The 20,078-nt window shown below is 36.6% G+C and overlaps 2 protein-coding genes, 1 long non-coding RNA gene and 1 other non-coding gene across 5 annotated transcripts; 3 read left to right on the top strand and 1 right to left on the bottom strand.

Annotated features, from left to right (window-relative positions):
* Positions 1-1,289: 1,289 nt before the first annotated feature.
* Positions 1,290-7,774, top strand: LOC122088370. The gene is made up of 3 exons (XR_006143055.1): positions 1,290-1,444; positions 1,662-2,002; positions 7,313-7,774. It is a non-coding gene; the product is annotated as an uncharacterized LOC122088370 (long non-coding RNA).
* A 2,290-nt stretch (positions 7,775-10,064) lies between these two features.
* Positions 10,065-10,137, top strand: TRNAF-GAA. The gene has a single exon. It is a non-coding gene; the product is annotated as a tRNA-Phe (tRNA).
* Positions 10,138-10,733: 596 nt separating this feature from the next.
* LOC122088124 (probable phospholipid hydroperoxide glutathione peroxidase) lies at positions 10,734-16,655 on the bottom strand. Its single transcript, XM_042657284.1, has 6 exons — positions 16,493-16,655; positions 14,272-14,348; positions 14,002-14,063; positions 13,693-13,811; positions 11,079-11,246; positions 10,734-10,950 (listed from the first exon to the last, which is right to left on the bottom strand). The coding sequence occupies exons 1-6, from the start codon at positions 16,637-16,639 to the stop codon at positions 10,918-10,920; spliced, it is 606 nt and encodes a 201-aa protein (XP_042513218.1). The 5' UTR covers positions 16,640-16,655; the 3' UTR covers positions 10,734-10,917.
* Positions 16,656-16,690: 35 nt separating this feature from the next.
* LOC122088125 (50S ribosomal protein L18) lies at positions 16,691-19,961 on the top strand. Of its 2 annotated transcripts, none has more exons than XM_042657285.1 (5): positions 16,691-16,832; positions 17,171-17,344; positions 17,434-17,522; positions 18,398-18,550; positions 19,215-19,961. In XM_042657285.1, exons 2-5 carry the CDS (start codon positions 17,248-17,250, stop codon positions 19,368-19,370), a joined length of 495 nt encoding a protein of 164 aa, XP_042513219.1. In that variant the 5' UTR covers positions 16,691-16,832; positions 17,171-17,247; the 3' UTR covers positions 19,371-19,961. The 2 variants fall into 2 exon arrangements, with proteins under 2 accessions (XP_042513219.1, XP_042513220.1); XM_042657286.1 differs by having other exon boundaries at positions 17,179-17,344.
* Positions 19,962-20,078: the final 117 nt, after the last annotated feature.

The following is a 20,078-nucleotide window of genomic DNA, read 5'->3' on the forward strand; positions in this document are numbered from 1 at the left end:
TTTTCTTAATTTCATGATTTTATTTCATTTTCTCATTGAAGTATTCTATGATTATGAAATGATCCCATGACTTTATCATTCTTTTGATAAAAAGATTCAATGGGGTTGGTAGTCTAGTGAAAAAAAGACCTTGTCCCATCATCGTTCGAGTTGACACACCCCACTATCCTTTGTTAGTCTTGTGCTCTGTTAGTTAAAACGGGAACGGCAAAAAAACATTGTTCGGTACGGGTATGTTTTAAACGGATCAAAACGTGAACGGAACGGTCAAAAATACGGTCAAATACGGTAAAAACGGGGAAAAATAAAAAACGGACAATACGTGTTTTAAACGTTTATATTTAAATAATACGGTGTCAAAAAAATGGCAATATATAGACATAAATTGGCATAATAATTCTCTAAATACCTAGATAACAATCAAAATAAATAGTCCCGTTTTAAACGTTTCTATTTTAAAATGTTTATATTTTTTAAAATCCGTTTTTTTACTGTCAAAAAAACGGTACGGCGTTTAAAACGGCAAAAAAACTTCAAATAGCCCCGTTCCCGTTTTTTACCGAATTTCTGTGAAAAATTCGGCAAACGGCGTTTAAAACGGCAAAAAAACGGGACGCCGTTTTAAACGCGTTTTAAACGCGAATAAACTAACTAGGGTCTTGTGACATTGCTTGCTGTATGTGGTAATCGAATTGATATTGGTTTTGATCTTACAAACAACAAGGATTTACAAAATAATGAGAGGGTTCTCTCAAAGGCAGTGGGGGCCCTTACAACAATGTGAGGACCAATGTAAACCCCAATTGAAGTATCAAGAGGTTTGGAATTTCAAATTTTCATGACGGCGGGGTAGTCATTTTATCCCCCCTCCCTTACTGCGTTTGGGCATAACTATCACAGTGCCTTTTAGGCTTATTTTTCCCTAAAAATTAGTAAAAACATTTTCCCCTTATTTTGGTTTCTTAATAATTTCTTCTCGTTTTGGATTTGGTTGACTCTAGGATTGGATTGGTTTGGTTTTTGGTTTGATTAGTCATTTGGTAGATTTGATCAGTTTAAAAAACCCCAATCGAAACCCATTAGGGTTCATTTTCAGTTTGTGTTGGATTTTGACATATTTATTCTGGAGTAAGGATGTGAATTTGAAATTAAAATTATTTATCGCAGTCAAATCAAATTGTTTGCATCGAAACAAAAACAGTATAAACATTATCAAACGATGCCTTAGAGAGTACGTATTTGGATTTCCTAATTAGGTTTAGAAAAGCAATTTAATTTTCATACGATCAAAGTGATCAAATGCCAAATGAGAATTGTATTCCCTGTACGGCTGCGTAGCGTACGCTAGCGCCGCCCTGTGCATTGTTTCTCATATTATTTTTGGGAATTCATTTTTTGATTATTTTTGATGGCTTGAACTCTACGCGGGAGCAACATAGTATTGGTGAGTGTTTCGTAGGGATTTGTTTGATGTTTACTTTAAAAATAGTTGGTGGGGTTTCCCGAAAGATTTGTTTGATCATTGATGTTTATCTAAAAGATTAAATTGCATTTTTTTTTTTTTTTTAGGGTTTTCCATTCACTTTTTGAATTTGTAAAAATGGTTTGGATTAGGGTTCTTGTTTGTTTAATGAAACATGATTTTAATATATGCTTTTCAGTGGCTTGGTGAATTGAGACATAGCAGTACAATGAGTTCACGAGGGGCCAATGTGTTACTTTCGAGAGCCAGCAGAATCAAGCAGAAGCTTCAGTCTGCACTGGAAACCAGTGTTCTGGAAATTGAAGATGTTTCTCATAAGCATGCAAGCCATGCGGCCGTCAAGGGAAATGCGAATGAGACCCATTATAATGTGAAGATCGTTTCAGCCAAATTTGATGGGCAAAGCCTGGTGAAACGCCATCGAATGGTATATGATCTCTTGGCTGAAGAGCTTCAGTCTGGGTTGCATGCCCTGTCTATAGTGGCAAAAACTCCACAAGAAGCTGGGACAAGTTAAAGGTTGGTTTGGCGTTAGATACCTTGTCCTGTAAATATCTATATGCATGTCTCTTTCTTTTAACCAGTTATTCATTCTTGCTTTCTTTCAATAGGGTATAAAATGCAAGTCTCATACAATTTCTGGATGTTATGGTCTCTTTTTTTTTTTTTGGATGAATGTTATGGTCTCTTAATTAGCCATACAATTGACATGTCTGTATCAATTTGGACTCTACAATCTTGGATGGCTATACTAAACCACAACAATGTGAGCATTCTAGTTATCTGGACGTGAATACTTATTTTGCACATGGGGCAATCACAAAAATCTATGAACTACCCATTGTAGCTTCCACAGGTAGGGATAAATTAAAAAAGGCTATATTTGGTTGGTTAGGATGACAGTTTTTCAATTCTGTGGTTAATCGTAGAGAGGCCAATTAATAGATGATTTGTGGAGTAATATTCTGTTTACTAGTTGGAGCGCAGCTAAAATTTAAGTAGATATTGATTTCATATAGTTTTACTTCGTTTATAGTGGACAGGTAGCAATACCACCACGATGAAGTAATGTTGCCTGTTCTTGGTTTTTAATATGTCCAAAATGGTTTTACTGTAGACTGCAAAGACCTTGAATGTGGAACTGGTGTCAACTTAGCTATAAGTAATGTATGACATCCCTAACTTGTCTTTGTCTCCATATCTTGTGGTAGATACAAATTTTAATCATACTTGCGCTTAGGTGGTTGCTTGAAAGGAAAATATTAATCTTATGTTCACAATTGTGGCTTCTTATCCTTTTCTTGGAAGGCTCAGAGTAGGAATTCTGTGGCTGATATAGTTGAATTTTGCAAGGCAACAAAAGATTATGCTGGTTTTTGAAAGTACTATTGAGTTGCTCTGAGAGGGTCAAATAAAGATCTATCTAGAAAAAAGTGGGATGTGATGGACAAATGAAAGTGTTGATGAACTGATGAGATATTCAGATATACTTGAGCATACGAGGGAGAGTTGGCCAGTGAATAACTTGAATTCCAGAAAATCTGAGATCTATAGAGTTACTCCGGGAAATCCAAGATCTATAGAGTTCTAGGTTCCAATAATGGAGAGAATTATGGAGAGACTCGAGGTCTGTTAGAAATGTTGCCTCAGGGGCAAATTGCCTGAAGCAATAAATGGTTCTATTTGCCTACATGTGCTGAGTAGTAAGGGTAGATATTCATTTTTTTTTTTTTTTGGGGGGGGGGGGTTGGAGAGGACCAGAAGTGAGTAGTGTAGTGTAGGTTGCATTTTCATCAGAGAGTGACAATCAGCTCAAAATTATCTGGGATACGAAAAGGCTTTTGAAGATGTTATTCTTTATGTGAAATGGTTGCACACCAGTTGATATGGTAGTGAAAACTGGGAATCCAGATGGCATCCGGTTGTATAAGTTGCAAATAGACACACAAGGGGATATTGATCGTCTTTTTTGCCTAGATATGACAAGAAGGAAGATATGCTAAAGCAGTTTCATATTCCTTTCTTGGTTGCCCATTTCTTAAAGTAGAGAGTGGATGTATGGTTTTAAGATGTGTCAATGAGGAAATAATCTTGCTGCACCATAAAAGTTTTCTACCTTCTTTCACCCTTTTGTGTGACAAAGAAGAAAAAATTTGGTTGACAATATCTATTCTTCATCCCAAAATTGTATGGAAGACTATGGGGTGGCAGCTTGATGGCAAGTTTGTAAGGAAATTTGTAAATGAGTACAGTTCTTCGAGGAGATTGCTATTCTTGGGTTCCGGTATTATTATAGCCCCTGATGGACAAAAGAAACTCACCCTGTCTAAGTGGTTTAAATATGTTGGCCTTGGCGAATAAGAATGTTGGAGTGTCTAGGATAATCCTGGTGTAAGTGGTGAGGTGTTCTTAGGAATCTTGTTAGAAATATTTTCTTTTTCATCTGAAAACCCGAAACTACAGTACCCTAGGAGCCCTCTTTCAAATTGATTCACCCGCAAATCACCAGCAAAGCATGGCTATTGGTTGGGTCAGACTGGACCAAGAATGGACCAATAAGCTTAATTTTGAGTGCCCAATGGTTATATGGGCCGGGGGCTTTGTATTTTGGCTTTCGAATTGTGATAGGTCAATTCTATACACCCAAATATGCAGGAGTTGAGGCCTTTACGAAATTGGGTGTTTGCTTTTTTATTTATTTATTTATTTTTTTTTTTATAGGTAGGGAGGGAAATAGGTAACAGCTAAGAGACTCGAACTTGAGACCTCCTAGTGAGCATGGGTTTTTTGCACACCACAGCTCACCAACTGCGCTAGGCAGTTGTTGTTATATTGGGTGTTTGTTTATTTTTTTCTTAAAATTTAGATACTTCCTATTTTCAAGAGTGAAGTTGTAAATTGTAATGGGGCTTTCCTTAGCTTGTGCATGGAGATTTTCTTAATTCTGTTATTTCTTAGTTCTATAAATAAAGAGAAAGGCTACACAACTCCCCAACAATTTGAGATTCAAAAATTACTTTTGCATTTTAGTTGTGTGAGATTCAATGGTTCTTTGCTGTGAGATGCCGAGTTGGACCGGTGAGGTGCTAGTCAAGTTCTAGGTTGGAAGCCTGGTTCATATCTTTCTTTTTCTATCTTTTTCTTCTCCAATCAATCAAGTTTTCACATCAAAATTTCTAGTGAGTCTGTTTCAACACTATGGTTTACATTCTATTGCTATTTCTGTAACTTTCTAATTTCAGGAATCGCTGGCTATTTCTGTCCACTTTATGATGTAGATCCAAGGTCTAATAGACAGTATGTGCGCAAGAAGAGATTGCGTGGGGAACTTTTATTAGTTTCTATTTTGCTTTAGATTCTCTTCTATGTAATAGTGGTTACTAATTTAGTATATGTTTCTATTTTGTTAAGTATCTACAAGTTAGTTTCTATTTTATGTCTAGTTTCTAGTTTGAAGATATGCTAGATTGTAAAGAAATCTCCCTCTTAACGCAAGGATTGTTCTAGGCTGCTGTTTTTTTTTAACTATTAAATAAAGAGTGGACTCCTTAACTTGCCCATGATTTAGACAACCTTTTTTTTTTCTCTGGCTTTTGCTGTGCTCTTCCTTGTGTGATGCAGGAATTGTGGGAGACAGAGAACCCTAGTGGGAAACTAGTGGTGCTGGTGTGAAGCTAGCAAGGCTTGGGTGAGAGACTCTGATGCAGTTAAGGGTGTCCAATCGAGCCGATTGGGCCTGAGAATACTTTATTTTGACCCATGGTTGTGTTCTATGGGCCTTGGGCTGCTTATTTATTATTATTATTATTATTATTATATATATATATTTTTTAATTGTACTGGTCCTATTTTATAATCCCATAAAGTGGGGGTAAAGTTAATGCATGGGATTAATAGTTAAGTGTTTTAGTTAGATTAGGATATTTAATAGGCTTTAAGAGTTCTGTTTTGAGTCTATTTACTTTAAGTCAGCATAAGAGAGTGATTAGGAGTCCTTTTATGAGTAAGTTTCGGAAATTTAAAAGGTTATGTATATGTATACACCCCCCGCACTCAATTGGAGATGTTTTGATAAAATAATATTGAGTTTTCTTATGAGTTTTAGGCTCCAACCAGGCTTTTGGGGTTATTTTGGGATCCCCAAAAGGAGCCTTCGACCAGAGTTTCAAGGCCATCCAAGGCCTATAGCTGTTGCTGTCAAAATCTCCTATTTCAGCTCTAATTTTGACCTAATTCCAACTGGGGTCATATCTCTACAACATGTGGCCAGACTGAACTGACGTTCTGGGGATATTGGATATATTAAGGCCTGCACTTGATCCTATCTCAGCCTCAACTGAGGCTAAGGATGTGAGTTCTAAGTTGCTACTTATATGGCCTAAATTCTGTTTTATTTCTCAGTTACAGTTTTCTGTCAAATCTGGTTCTACTTGTTAGCTATTGTTAGAGCTTATCATGATTCTCTACTGGAGTTGGTTACATTTGTAACCAGCTTTACATTACTTTTTTTCTTTCATAAGCCTATGTAGGGTCATAAATTTGTACACTGACTTAAGTATATAGATAAGATTGTGTGGGTCCCATGTGTTGTTAAGTAAGTCAATTTAGTCTAGAAAGAGTTACATTTAGTCAAGTATTTGGGTTAGATTAGGATAATTAATAGTTAGAATTCTATTTTGAGTCTATTTACTTCATTCAGTGTGTTAAATTAGGAGTTCTTTTATGACTCGATTTAGGAATTTTAGAAGGTATCCACCTCTATCAATTGGAATAATTTGAGTAAAGAATGAATTTTTTTAGAAGAGTTTTGGAACTATTGTGCTTGGCATACAGGATTGGTGTCCTAGGCTTGATTTCTTCTCTTCTCTCTCTTCCCCATGACTTCTCCCTTCCCCCTCATCCTTGCAATTCCCTCTCTTCCCTATCCTCCTGGCCCCATTGCCAACAGTGTCTTTCCTTCTATCTTAGAAGAAAACCCACCATCAGCAGATCCTCTGATCGATCTGCATTAACCTTGCAATGAGGACAAAGTTCAGTCTAGTGACATTTCTTTCTTAATTTTGTGATATGGTCATTGTAACGTTTAAGGATGTAGGGCTGGGTTACTTGAGGCCTCAATCTATTGCTGACTTTTTTAGGTTGTTTTTTTATTTCTATACTGAGTTTTTAATTATATAACATTAATCTTTCTCAAAATTTGGAAAATGAAGGGTTAAGAGGCCCCTTGGCAAGTTAAGGTAATTACTTTGATTCCTTTGTTTACTTTGAAATGTGCATAGAAGGGTATCCCAATAAGAAGTGTTCTTTCCAATTTCATCCAAGGTATGGCTTCCACTTGTGCAATTTGTGACGAGAATGAGGTGAGTGCTGGACATATAGAGAATTAGACATCTTATTTTATTGTTCTTTTTCTGGAGCTACATGGTTTCTTTCACCAATAGGTCTTAATATTGATTTATTTAGGGATTATTCTCTTGGTGAATGGTAGAATTGTTTGTTAGAACCAATAGATGGAATTAATTCATGATCTTCTATCATGAGCTTCTCTGTAGTCATATGTTGGCCTATTTGGTAAACAAGGAGCAATGTCTTTTTATGCTTAAATTCCAGACATCGAGAACTTTTTGAGAACTGCTGCAATAACCCTTTCTGCCCTTGTTAAAGATGATAAAAGATGATAATTCCTCTAACTATACCTCTTCTAGGGGATCTATTTCTAGCATCCCATGTGTGCATAGTACTTTTTGATTTCAGATGGATGTTTTCACAAAAGTAAAATAGTGCATTTGGCTTTTGCTATGTTCAATCCTAATAGGTTGATGTGTGCAGGTATAAGAAGGAAACATGGCTTCAACTCGACTAAAGAAGCTGTGATGTTTACAATAATGGAAGGGAGTAAATAGGCTTGGGTTATGGAGATCCAGAATATACTGGTTTTGTTGAATACATGGATGAGTGTAATAGAATCTATTTTGGTCAGTTGTATCTCGAAAATTCACTGGGATATTATTATTCTTACTTCAGACAGTTAGGGTTTGAAAAATTGGAAGCTAAGTCTTACAAGTAAGATTAATCACCTAATGTCCCTATTGACTTCAGTTTCAGTTTCAGACATAACAAAATAAGCGACGGTGCCTGCAAGTGAGCTCAATTACTTTCTATTTCTGCTATTACTCTATATTTCCTTTGGTTACATTGTAATAGATGTGTGTTTCAAACATGTACTCCTGCATCCTCTTAGATTCTGAACTTAATCTATGAATGGTCAGCTGAAACTGTCTTTTAACTTAATCTTCTACTTTGACACGTTGTTCGACCGGGGTTTGTGTCCTTTAGTGAATACCTTGCATTACCTTCTAAGGATTGATCAGTTCTTATATGTGATGGTGTTTTGGATACTAGCTCTTTTACTTATGGATGGTCGTTATTGTTTTTCATAATGCAAAGTTTATTTCTGTGGGTCTCTGTTGGTATCAAGGGCCAGAAGTGTCATGCAGGGTTTATGCCAAGCAAGGGGCACAGGGTTACAGAGAGGGAGAGGTGTAGGTTGATAGCCTAGAACTATAGGTGGTTAATGCAAGGGCATAAGGCTGGCTGCCCTTTTGACTTATTTGGCATCTTTCTTAAAACTTCATCGTACATTAAATCTATGGTTGTAATTGTAACTAGTGAGAGTGAGGCCTGCTTCACACTCATTTGTGATTATTTCAGCTTCTTTTGCCAATAAATGGGCACAATGTCTACAACCTATTAGGATAAAAGCTAACATGGCCTTAACCAGCTTGAAAGCTCTTGAAATTGAAAAGAACTTATTTTGGATGGTCATAATAGTGGCTCTTCTTAAAATAGATTCAGGGTTAGAATCTTATCCATTAGAAGTGATATTATTTCTGGCCTTCCCTATGGCCCTATAAATGGCCACAAATGTGATTTTAAAGAGAAGATAAAGAGATGTTTGGTTTGTTTAACAACTATTTCAATCATTCATCGGGGTTGTTAAATCATTCATCGGTTGACAAATCTTCAAACATATCAGTTTTTAGACCAAGGGTGAAAGGAACCAAGTGCAAGGGAAACTATGGATCACCCACTTGAGTAATCTTCTGAAATTGCACCCTGTAAGGTTTACTCCTTGTTCTAGGGTGATATTTGCAATTCAATTTTGACCATTGGATAGATACATTAAGGGTTTATATTATCTGCATGTCAAATTTCAGTCACAAATTTAATCATTTACTTTCTCATATAATGTTTACCAAAAGAAAAAAAAAAAAAAAAAAAAATTCCCATGTAATGGCAATAATGTACATCCATGCACCCCCCCCCCTCCTAATTTCATATTCCGTATTTGTAGAATTGGATTTTTTTAAATAGTTTTGCATTTGATGACCTACCCAACTCAGATATTTTATTTATTTTTGGGTAAGAAGTTTTTTTTTTTTTTTTTTTTTTTTTTATTGTGTTTTTAAGGACATAATTAATGCTAAAACATGTTTCTTTAGAAGGTTTGAACTCAAAACTTATTCTATTGAAAAAAAAAAAAAAAAAGACATTCAGAAAAGTTATTGATTGGACGATTGGCTATATCTTCCATGTGGCAGTATTTTTTTAGTGGGAAAAAGGAGCCTGTTTGAGAGCATGGCTCCTACGCCCAGACATTAGTCCCTGTTACATGATTGGCCTGTTCCCTATAAAAGTTCAAATCCTATTCCTATTGATGCTTCCACAAGCTGTCATTAGCCCACCTATGCAGGTGCAGGAACTGCAGTACCAAATGCAAAACTTCTAAACATTGTTGATTTGCTGTTTACATTAGCACCTAGTCCCTCTTTACCAAGGCCTTGAACTTTGGACCTCAAGGTTTCATACATGATGGACAAACCATTGAAGATACGAAGAGGCCGGTACATTAGCACCTAGTCTATCAAGGAGGAAGGAACCCCAAGTAGAGTGGAAAATGTCATCAATAAAGTCCTTTTCATTCAACCACTAACAGTAGATTAACAGTTTCATACGATTTTAAGTAATAGTTTCAAACATTTGGTATCACAATTAGGCCATAGTACAGGAGATGTCCAAGTAAATTTCCCAATAACGAAAGATTTTTATAACTATGGATTTCCTTATCGACAAATCTATACGTGTAAAACAGGAACATGGTTTACACTGCCACTTTAAAGTAGGAAAAAAACTCAGATTTTCTGGTAGATGTATGCTTGTAAATACAGTGTAGTTTTTTTGTAACTTTTTCTTCCTTGAATAAATAAATAAATCCAACATTACTTCATGTCATACTAATGGCTTGAAACTCCAATGAAAAAAATAATAATAATAATAATTCTACATGTAGGGAAAAAGTCTCATATATGATACATGATAAGATAGGCCCCAAATATGTGAAGTCCCTTTATTAGGGTATTACCCATCCATCCATCCATCCAACTGCTAGAATGGCATGATCATCAGTTCATGGAGCAGTAGTAGAGGACTTGGGTTACCTTCGTGGTTGTGCTTGTGGCGCTAAAATCTTGGTTAGTGAATCTTTAATGATAAATATTGTTTCTATTAGATTAAACAACTAGCGGGGATAGCTCAGTTGGGAGAGCGTCAGACTGAAGATCTGAAGGTCGCGTGTTCGATCCACGCTCACCGCATTTTATTTTTGTTTCGTGACCGCTTCCAGTAAACAGCACAAGTCAAGTTCCTCTTGCAATTTTCAAATTCCATTGAACCGTTTCAAAATACTTTCTCGAACAGTGATGTTTATATGTAATGGGAATTACAAGGGTATGGTTCTATGAAAGAAAAGCTCACTATGCTCTAGTCTGTGTTTAGGGTTTATTTTCACACATGTATGCCAGATCAGGTTGAGGCTTTTGCGCGTGTGATTTTCTTGCGATACCGCATTGGATGTCAGCAACAGCTAGTTTTTTGTGTCCTCTTTCTGAGTGACCGACCTGTTGGACCACTCTTGGACAAGTGTTTTCAAGGGGTATCTCTTTTATTAATAAAGGACATCCAGTACAACCTAGAAATGATATTCAAATGTCATATGGATTCTTTCTCACTCACACTCTCTCAAACCCTTTCCCTGGTTGTGCCTTCTATTTTAGTTGTGGGTAATATCTCAAGCAAATGACCTGCATTTGGATATTGGATATACAAAAGAAATTGACTAGGTTTTAATTGAGAATTGATTCAGCTCAATTGGTTAATAGATTTTTCACATTCCTTTTCAACCCAACAGATATAGGAGTTTGAGAACATACCAAGGTTCACTTTTAAATTCAAGATCCAGCCTCAATGTAAAGTACATAACATCCTACTTTCTACAACTTCACATAACACAAGGTGACTGAAACATTAATATTCAAACATCATTTGATCCATTTGTTTATCTATAGAGGAATTACACATCCATTGTAACCCAGAACCTAAGAGACACCCAAGAACTTCTTTATGTCCTCCTGCAGAATAAAACACAACCAAAAAAGGTAAACAAATAACCAAATAAAAGTAAACCGCTCGCCAAAATGTAATCATAGTAAAATAAATAAAAGCAACAAATCCAAGGAAACAAATGCATATTATTTACCTCAAAGCTAAAAGGAGAAGTCCTTGGAGCAAAATAGTCAACCACGTGACCGTCCTTGTCAACCAGGAACTTTGCAAAGTTCCATTCGATGTTGTCGCCAGTGATGCCTCCTTTGCTTGACTTCAAGAACTTGTAAATTGGAGCAGCATTTTCACCATTCACTTCGATCTAAGCCAAAAACAAAACAAAAAACAGAATAAGGATACTTCTGAACAGTTACGCTCACTATGAACATGGACTGTTTCTGCTCTGATCATCAATGCAAAGTTAGAGAGGGGATGACAAGTGACGGGAACATATTTTCTCATTCAACACCCAAATGACCCAATGAACTCCTGAAAAAATTTAGTTGCAGCATGAGGCAGAGTAGCAGATCATGAACATCATAGTATTAGCATATGCCAGGAAGCTTAGGCTATTCCTGATAATTCTATTATGTTTCTCTTTTCCTGGGAAAATTTAATCGAGTTGTATGTCAAGTGAGATCTTCATTCTAACAAAGATAGCAGCCACCACACTGACTTGTTAAAGCATTGCTTAGTACAGAATCCAGAAGGCAAAAAGAAAAGAAAAGAAAAAAATGAACTATAGAACTCATTTAACTGCTCTGTTTCCCTGCAGCATTGGTAGGCTTCCCATAATATGACCCATGACGAACAAATGAAAAATCAGCTGGGGATAAGCCTAGGCTTGGGTTGACTTGATTTCTATTACATTCGACATAAAATAGTTCAAATATAGATTATTCTATATGTAACCTAAACATGTAATATTAGTTACTGTTAGAAGTTTTGTGCCGTGTATGAAGACATATCAAGCCATTGGATCAATTTGGCAAATTTAATATTCTGCTAATGTCACTGTGCTCTCTCTCTCTCTCTCTCTCTCTCTTCCCGGGGGGGGGGGGATTGAGCATAAAAGGAATGACACAAACATCCCCAATAATAGACACTTTAAATGTTAAAAATTTCTTGAATGTTTAAATTTCTTGAAAAGACCTACATTGTGTCCCTTCTCATAGCTTTTCAGTTACTGGAATGAAGCTTGTGGATGATAAGAAATAACCTCAAAAAACTGTCTTTATGGTTAGTAAAATTAAATGTTCTAACCAAAATATGAGGGACATGGTTTTGATTCTTTCAGTCTGAAAATATTCATATAAAAACAATGCGTTAATTTGGGAAACAGTTGCTCAACTGGAAAATCCCCATTGCCCCCTCCCTCCCTGATGCAGTAGCGCTTCTGTGGACTGAACCAAACCCATTTGGAAGCCTAGTGATGTAATACTGAAATTGAGGAAGCTCAAAACAGTACCAGGGTAGATCTTTTCTCAGAGAATAGGGAATTCTAGATATGGAGAATAGGATATTGCTAAAATTTGTTGAAAGATGAAAATGATGGAACAATAAACAATAAAATAACACCCGGGCTTCACACCGCAAGGTGGATCGACTGGATCAAACACCACCTACCTTGATCAAACACAAGGGATTTCTTGATCAAACACAAGAGATTCTTGATCAAACACAAGAAGGGAGTTGCATAAGCAAACTTTGTTTTCAAATTATGAGTTGTCCTTGAATGCTTACAATTGATCCCTATTTATAGGACCAATTCAACAAAACATTACATACCCAACTTCCAACTAACAATAGTAGAAAGTCTTCACTTATTAAAGTTGAGGTAGGAAAATCTTCACCTTTCAACTACTAAAGTAGAAAAAGCCTTCACTTACCAACTACCAAAAGTGGAAAAATCATCACCTCTTAAAGTTGCAATGGAAAAGTCTTCATCCCCCATCTACCAAAGGTGAAAAAGTCTTCATCCATCATCACTTACAAAAGTGAATTGATCCCCCCCCCCATTTAGAAGAGTAAAAAGTAAAAGTAAAAGTAACTTCTAACCACTTAAATTGAACCGATATTAGACCAACATGAACCATGGTTCAATTGGAACTAAACTAAGACATAAAACATTAAATAAAAACTAAGTATGAAAATTATTAAGCATCAACAAGGTAAGGCCACATGCTAGTTACTCTTCTTGGCCTTCTTCCTACGGATGTAGGTCTTCAGATCTGCATCACTTAGATAAGTATGAACTGTGTCCAAATTTAGTTTTGGTCAAGTAGGATATTTAGAAGTTTAATTATTTTTGAGATTATCTTGTAATCTTTATTTTATGGTACATAAGAGATTGGTTTCTTTTTGTTTTTTGACGTAGTTACCTAATTTGCTACAGTTTCTATTTAAGAATATGTATAGGAGTATTTTTCTCCTCAAATTTATTTGCAAGTAATGGATGGCGATTATTAAACGAATGAGAATGAAATATTGAGTTTCACTGAGTGTGCCTGTGTGGCTTGTGGTTGTGTGCTCTTTCTCTCTCTCTCTCCTTCCCCTCTTCCCCGCTTTCTGATCTGGTTCCCTTCCTTCTTTTCTGTTCTTCATCTTCATCCTTTTCTATTCTCGTCCCTCTTCTATTATTACTCTGTTTTAAGTCCCACTTTCATATGCACTCTCATTTGTATTTCTTATTTCGTTTTGTCATTAGATGATTATTACAAAATTACTATTAGAAGCATTTCTATCACCATAAACATTTTGGGGCTTACCTTGTCAAAAATTGGAAACTCAGCTTTGAAGCGAGTACAAACAAACTCTAAGATCTCTGCGTTACTGCCTGGCTCTTCCTCACTGAACTGATTGCATGGAAATGCCAGTATCTCTAGACCTGCACCAGAAACAAAAATAGCAATCCTTTGTAGTCTCAAAATAAGAAAATAAATAACAAAAGAAACTACAAATCTTTCAGTGTTTTACATGAAAAATCTCTCTCTCTCTCTTTCCCAACCACCTGCCAATATGTCCATGCATGCATGTGCGCATATAATATGAACCAGTATGTGAACTGAAATACATACCTTGATCCCTGTACTTTTCATATAACTTAGTCAGCTCTGTATAGTTTGAATTTGTCAACCCACTACAACAAGCAGTTAAGAGAAATTAGAGCAGCAAAACATCAAGGGACGGTCATGTTCATGCTGAGAAGAAAGATTAGTAGCAAGAGTATAGAGCAAAAATTATGTAGACTCTTTTAAGTGTAGAACTAGCAGACAAATGACTATCGGATACAAATGATTATCAGATACAATGCCCTCTAATAATGTTCATATAAGAGAAACCCGTACCATTTGGAAGCAACATTGACTATCAACAGAACCTTTCCCTTGTAGGTGCTAAGATCTACATCATTTTCCCTAGCATCCTGCAAGCAATAAGTAGATCCCACATTTATATCTCAAGAAACTCAAACAAACCTTATCCCAAATGGATCGGGATCAGCCAAATAATCCAACTCCACCATTAAGGGGTGAGCAGCAAATGTCAGGACAAAAGTAGTTGGCAGCAGATGCATCTGCTATACTTCTTTATATAACTATAAATCATACAAAATTCATTCAATATCCTGGAAACATTTTACGTAACAGCAGGAAATGAAATCAAATCAAGCGGGAAAAAAGGCACATAAAAAATTGTGAATGTTGAAGGGAGGGCAATAGAAATATTGACTTCGAGAAAATCTACAGCATTCCCATATATCCATCATGACAAAGCCATTGATCCAGACACAGGTGGACAAAATCTCACAAGTAAACCTGAGCTTCAACTTGTTTATAGGAAAAATAGAGCAACAGTTCATCTACATTGTATTTTACTGGAAACCCCCCCCCCCTCCATCCTTTCCCACATATTATTCTTGAGGCAGGACTTAATAGGATTAAGAGGTCTAACTAAAGGACTTGGGGAATCTTCAAAGTTACTTTCCTCTTCCCTTACATGCAGAACCGCTAGTAACTCTCTTTCCCAACTCAAGTGATGAATTTGACACAGATGCATGAATCAGCATCTGATCTTTGTTGAGAAGTCTCACTCAACAAGATTGTAGAAGCAAAAGGTCAAGGAATCATCCATATGAATAATAGCTTACCCTAGATTTCCCTAGGCTTGTTTTAGCCTTAGGGGTGTTTTGGTAATTTAAACATGTTTTATCTCATATGAATTTTGAAATGACTTAAGACGATTTTCTTAGATATGTTAAAATTGTCACATCACTCTACCATGCATAGTTTAAAAATCAGATCGGATCGGATTGTTATAGGTTGAGACTGTTGTCGCACGGTTCCAATTTACACGGACCTGCACAACATAGATTAGTCACTGGCCCAGAGGAGGCTCACCAGGCTCCGATGCTCAAGTTAGACTTCAGGGTAATCATTCTATCAAGGATATTCAAACGATTGAGAGTGTTACCTATGCTGAGGAGTAAGCCCTCCTTATATAGAAAGTTACGGTCCTTGTTCATTGGTCTAACTCACCTGGAGCATCTTCACATGTCCTTTCGGATCAATCTGGGGTTGCTGACCTGGCGCCATATCTTAACGGTTAACTCAAACCAAGTTAATCCTTCCTTAACGGCCTACCTGACCACGGTTAGGCATTCCAATGGCTAACTCAACTAGAGGTGATGGTGGTTAGCTTGCTTGATGATCAAGTAAACCCTATCCCACCAAAGCCTTACTAACCTGGGGTTGAGAAATCATCTAAGCTTGGTTAGCCATTCTGAGGGATCATCGATCCATGAGGTATGAGAGCTCGGAGTCATACGAAGTAGTGCTCGAGGCGCCTTGGCTGCCCGACCATGTGAGCAGCGGCTGGTCCATGTGCTTGGTGTGTATATGGTATATCAAAGACCAATCCCGAGTCTTCACCAATCCACTGGTACGATCTAAAGGTAAAGCGGTCCAAAAACTGGTTAAAAAATAGAGGTAAATCCGTCTGATCCATTCCAAGTATTGTTGCTTCTATGGGGAAAAACTTGGTGCTGGACTAAAGAATCTCTCTAGTCTCTAGTCTTGCCAACTATTAACTTTTTCCTATATGTAATAAATTAGATTTTCCTTCATCAAAAGATTAATTTAGATTTTCTGCCTCAATACATTCATAAAGCATCTAAGGTGTTCATTTATCCAAAAGAAATCAGGACAAAGAATATGCAGAATATACATCATCAGATAATGAATCCATCACTTTCCATCACTTTCTTAATCTATTCATGAATTTCAGAAGACAGAGTAAGAGAAAATTCCTCTCAAAACCCCACTCCATAAAATTTTCTCAGCAAGAAGGACCACCACTTAAAATCATCGGATAAATTTTAAAGACCAAGTAAAACATCAAACCCATATCTTGAAAAAATCATATACTGTGAGAAGAGGAAATTGATCATCACGAACCATGGATTCGATACATACAAGAAAACAATTATAAACCCAGAAACGAAATCTTCAACCAAAACCAACTTGTGCATCACAGAGATTAAAGCCGTATAATAGATAGTAGTAAACTAACCTTGACAGTGAAATCATGGATAGATCCAGGGTTCTTGTCCGATTGGCTTGCCATGGTAGAAACTGATTTCTGAAAATAAATGAGAGCTCTTGGAGAAGACAAGATAGCAGAAAGAAGACCCCAGCAATCAAAAGAGTCTACTTGCATTCAACGTCTTATGGGCCCATGAATCAAATAAATATATTCTGGATGACCAGTGCTTTTTTTGGCGCCTCGTAGGCTTCTCAATAAAATGAAGTGTCGACCAATAAGTTTCTCCTTGCTTTCATCTGTTTTTGTCCTCCTTATTCTAATCGATACCACCATTGGTGCGAAGTACAGATTCCTCTACACAGGCATCGTGAGGACCCTCTCCTGATAAACTGTTAGCCAGTTTTTCCATTAAAAAAATTCATTTTCTAGATGGGTTATGACTTATGATCCTTAGAACTTTAGTTTTTTCAGTACACGGGTGGCAGTTTTTGAGCACGATATAAACCATACCGATTACCTGTTTGCTGAATTGCCTCACTGAACCCATGTTATAGTTTCCGCTATCCAGTTTATTTTCCTGTTCTGCTACTTTATAGTTCCTTGGGATTTTAGCAGTTCAATCTAATTCTCAATGGGTGCCTTTTGATCTTGAGTTACATTTGAGAACTTGTTGAAGGGGTTACTAATTAGATTTTATGGTTTCAGCCTTTCAGGGACTCTGAATCAGTGTCTGGGCTTCGAGCAAACTAATTAGTTTTCCTTAATTTAAGGGTACACAGGATATGGCTCTTGTTAATGTCTCTCCATTACAGTTGAGGACTTCAGGTCCTCTGCAAACTCGTCCGGATCATTTTAGTTGCCTTCCAATGCACAGAAGAAGTAAGTACGATGGATCCCTTTTTCTTAATCTTGTTTAGCTTTTTAAAGGTTTTTTTCTACTCACCGTGTTTGCTTTCCTACTATTGTAGATTCCTTTCCAAAGCCGTTGAAGATCGAAGCAAGAGCAAACACTCGAAAGGATAGTGCAAAAATCCGAAACAGAAGACTGCATAAGAAGGTATGGTTTCCTCACTCTCTGAAGATAGACTTCATATTTTCTAAACGTGTTCAAATTGTAGATTCATTTGAAAAAAAAGAAAAAGAAAAAAGTGTGATATGGGGTCTGTGCGAAGAGAGAATGAAATAGAGAGAGGACTGCAGCTTCTTTATGTGGCAATGGTTTGCTTCTTTGGTAGTCTTTTTTCCTACTGTGTGGAAGAAACCTTAAAAGTTAAACCAGTAATTGTGTTTTCTAAATAAGTATAACAATATTTTTTTCCTTAGAGAATAAAAGGAGAGAAAACGGTTTCAGTATAGAGTTTAGGTTGTTGACAGGAAAAAATTCTCATCCGACATTTGGAGTAGTCTTGGTCGTAAAGACAAATATCATTTTTAGATGCCTACATCTTTTTCTGTTTATCATCTCCACTAGTGAGTGTGCTGATCTCAAGAAGGATATATCTCATTTAGATATATTTACAGATGGAATTACTCCTAGCAGTGAGACTAAAATATAATTCCAGATGGAATTCTCCAAACAAGAACCATTCAAAATCTCAAGAAGGATATATCTCATTTAAGATGGTCAAAAAAAAATTTTTTTTTTGATACCCAGGGTGTTCGGATCTTTGACCCGACTAGTCCCTGGGGTCACTGTGATACCTCTTACACAGGACCGAATTTTTTTTCTGATCACCTGAAAAAATGCAATAGAATCAGGTGGTTATAATCATCTAACCAGATCAATTAAGATAGGAAATCTATGTATGCAAGCAACCATGGCACTGTAGTGCATAATGTTGCATTTATGCCACAGTACAGTTATCATTTGTGTAAGCTTTCTATGAAATATCTTATTTGATGTTCAATTGTTGTTTTTCATGTCATAAGCAGTTCAATGGCTCATCTGTGAAACCAAGACTCTCGGTTTTCTGTTCAGCCAAGCAGTTGTATGCTATGTTGGTTGATGACCAGAACAAAAAGTGCTTGTTTTATGGAAGCACGTTACAGAAATCTATTCGAGATAATCCCTCTTGCAGCACTACTGTAAGTATTTCCTTTCCATTTTATGTCATTAGATCTATTAAGTAGGTTTCTTCTGACATCAGCTATACAACTGAAAATGGTAACCAAATGCCAATTGTATTGCTGTTCAAAGACTGATGCTATGTTTCTAAACAGAAGGTTTTCCACATTTATCCTACAGATCGAAACATTGATTGTATTATTTTTTATGGTTAGCAAACTTGGCAGTTTATCTGTGGATTATCTTAATATCATGAGAAATCAATAGTTCAGTTGTTCAAATGTAATTTTACACATAGGAGGTGAATGCATACAGGGGTTCCCTTGACCCCTTTCCGTTTCCCCTTCTATAATTAAACTGAAGTCAATGATTCTGGATGAAGCAGCGGCAGGGGGGGGGGGGGATGAACAAAACCTACACGCTGGTGGACCATTGGGTCATTACCCTTGACTGTTTCATCTTTTATGTTCCTTCTGGTTTCATACTGCTTCATCGTTCATTCTTAGCGAGTTCCATTTAGAAATTAACAAATTAATTTGGAGAAATCTCAAAAGCACCTGATGCATCGACACTGTTGCTTTGTCTTTATCTCCCGTGTGTGTTAAAAATTTTAAACTTTTGCTTTTACAGTAAATTAAAACTGTCTACTGAAGCACATCTGTATTTACTGCTTCATGATTACAGGAAGCAGCACAAAGGGTTGGTGAAGAACTAGTAAAGGCATGTGTTAATCTAAATATTAATGAAATATCATCTTATGATCGCAACGGTTTTGCTCAAGGAGAAAGGATGATGGCATTTGAAACTGCAATTTCCTGTCATGGATTTCTGCCGCGGTAGCCTCCTTTGCATTATCGGTGCAGCAGTACTTGTTCAAAACAGAAGCTGCATTTGCAACATAGGACTCTTTTTCTACTGGAGAACTGGTTCAATAAGAACTTCCACTTGATGAGCACTCAAATTAAAGTTGTTAGCTCAGCTGAGTTGCTTTTAGTCCTTGTTATGAGAGCTTTTGCATACTACCGAACATTAGCCGTGAGCTGCCATATCTGGTATAGCTGCTCTGGCTATGTTGATCTTTGAATGCTTCCATACAGGAGATTTTTCACTGTTTGGTAGTTCATTTGGTTAGATGTTCTTCTTTCAATGTCTACAGCATATGGAATAGGATTCGGGTGAGATCAAGTCTGGCTCCACATATCCTAGACCCTCTCATTAAATCTTGTTCATTCCTCAAATTCAACTATTTGAGAGCACGCTCTAAAGAGAGCCACTTTAGTTATGGACAGTCTCACAGAGCTTGGTTATAAGGGCTCATACACTTTGGCCTCGCAGTGTTTTACCATTTTGTTGGATATTAATTCTCTTGTGAACACTTTACTTCTGTAATTATTTAAAAGCAACATAGATATGTTATAGATTTGGCTCGCAGGTTTAGCTACTAAGGCATGGAAGTGTAGGATCAGAGGATCATATACTGAGATTTTATATTTTTGACAAGAAAAAACCATGCATTAAAAAGAGGAAAGAATTATCATTATTCTTTCC

This window comes from Macadamia integrifolia, chromosome 9 (assembly GCF_013358625.1).
Source record: "Macadamia integrifolia cultivar HAES 741 chromosome 9, SCU_Mint_v3, whole genome shotgun sequence".
NCBI lineage: Eukaryota > Viridiplantae > Streptophyta > Magnoliopsida > Proteales > Proteaceae > Macadamia > Macadamia integrifolia.

Excerpts from the sequence above, each read along its gene's own strand:
- LOC122088124 (XM_042657284.1), bottom strand. The coding sequence starts at position 16,639 with ATGCAAGTAGACTCTTTTGATTGCTGGGGTCTTCTTTCTGCTATCTTG. Across the intron at positions 14,349-16,492 it reads TCCATGATTTCACTGTCAAG|GATGCTAGGGAAAATGATGT; the intron begins GTTAGTTTACTA and ends TATTGCTTGCAG. Across the intron at positions 11,247-13,692 it reads AGTTTCCAATTTTTGACAAG|ATCGAAGTGAATGGTGAAAA; the intron begins GTAAGCCCCAAA and ends TTTTTGGCTTAG.
- LOC122088125 (XM_042657285.1), top strand. The coding sequence starts at position 17,248 with ATGGCTCTTGTTAATGTCTCTCCATTACAGTTGAGGACTTCAGGTCCT. Across the intron at positions 17,345-17,433 it reads CCTTCCAATGCACAGAAGAA|ATTCCTTTCCAAAGCCGTTG; the intron begins GTAAGTACGATG and ends CTACTATTGTAG. Across the intron at positions 18,551-19,214 it reads ATCCCTCTTGCAGCACTACT|GAAGCAGCACAAAGGGTTGG; the intron begins GTAAGTATTTCC and ends TCATGATTACAG.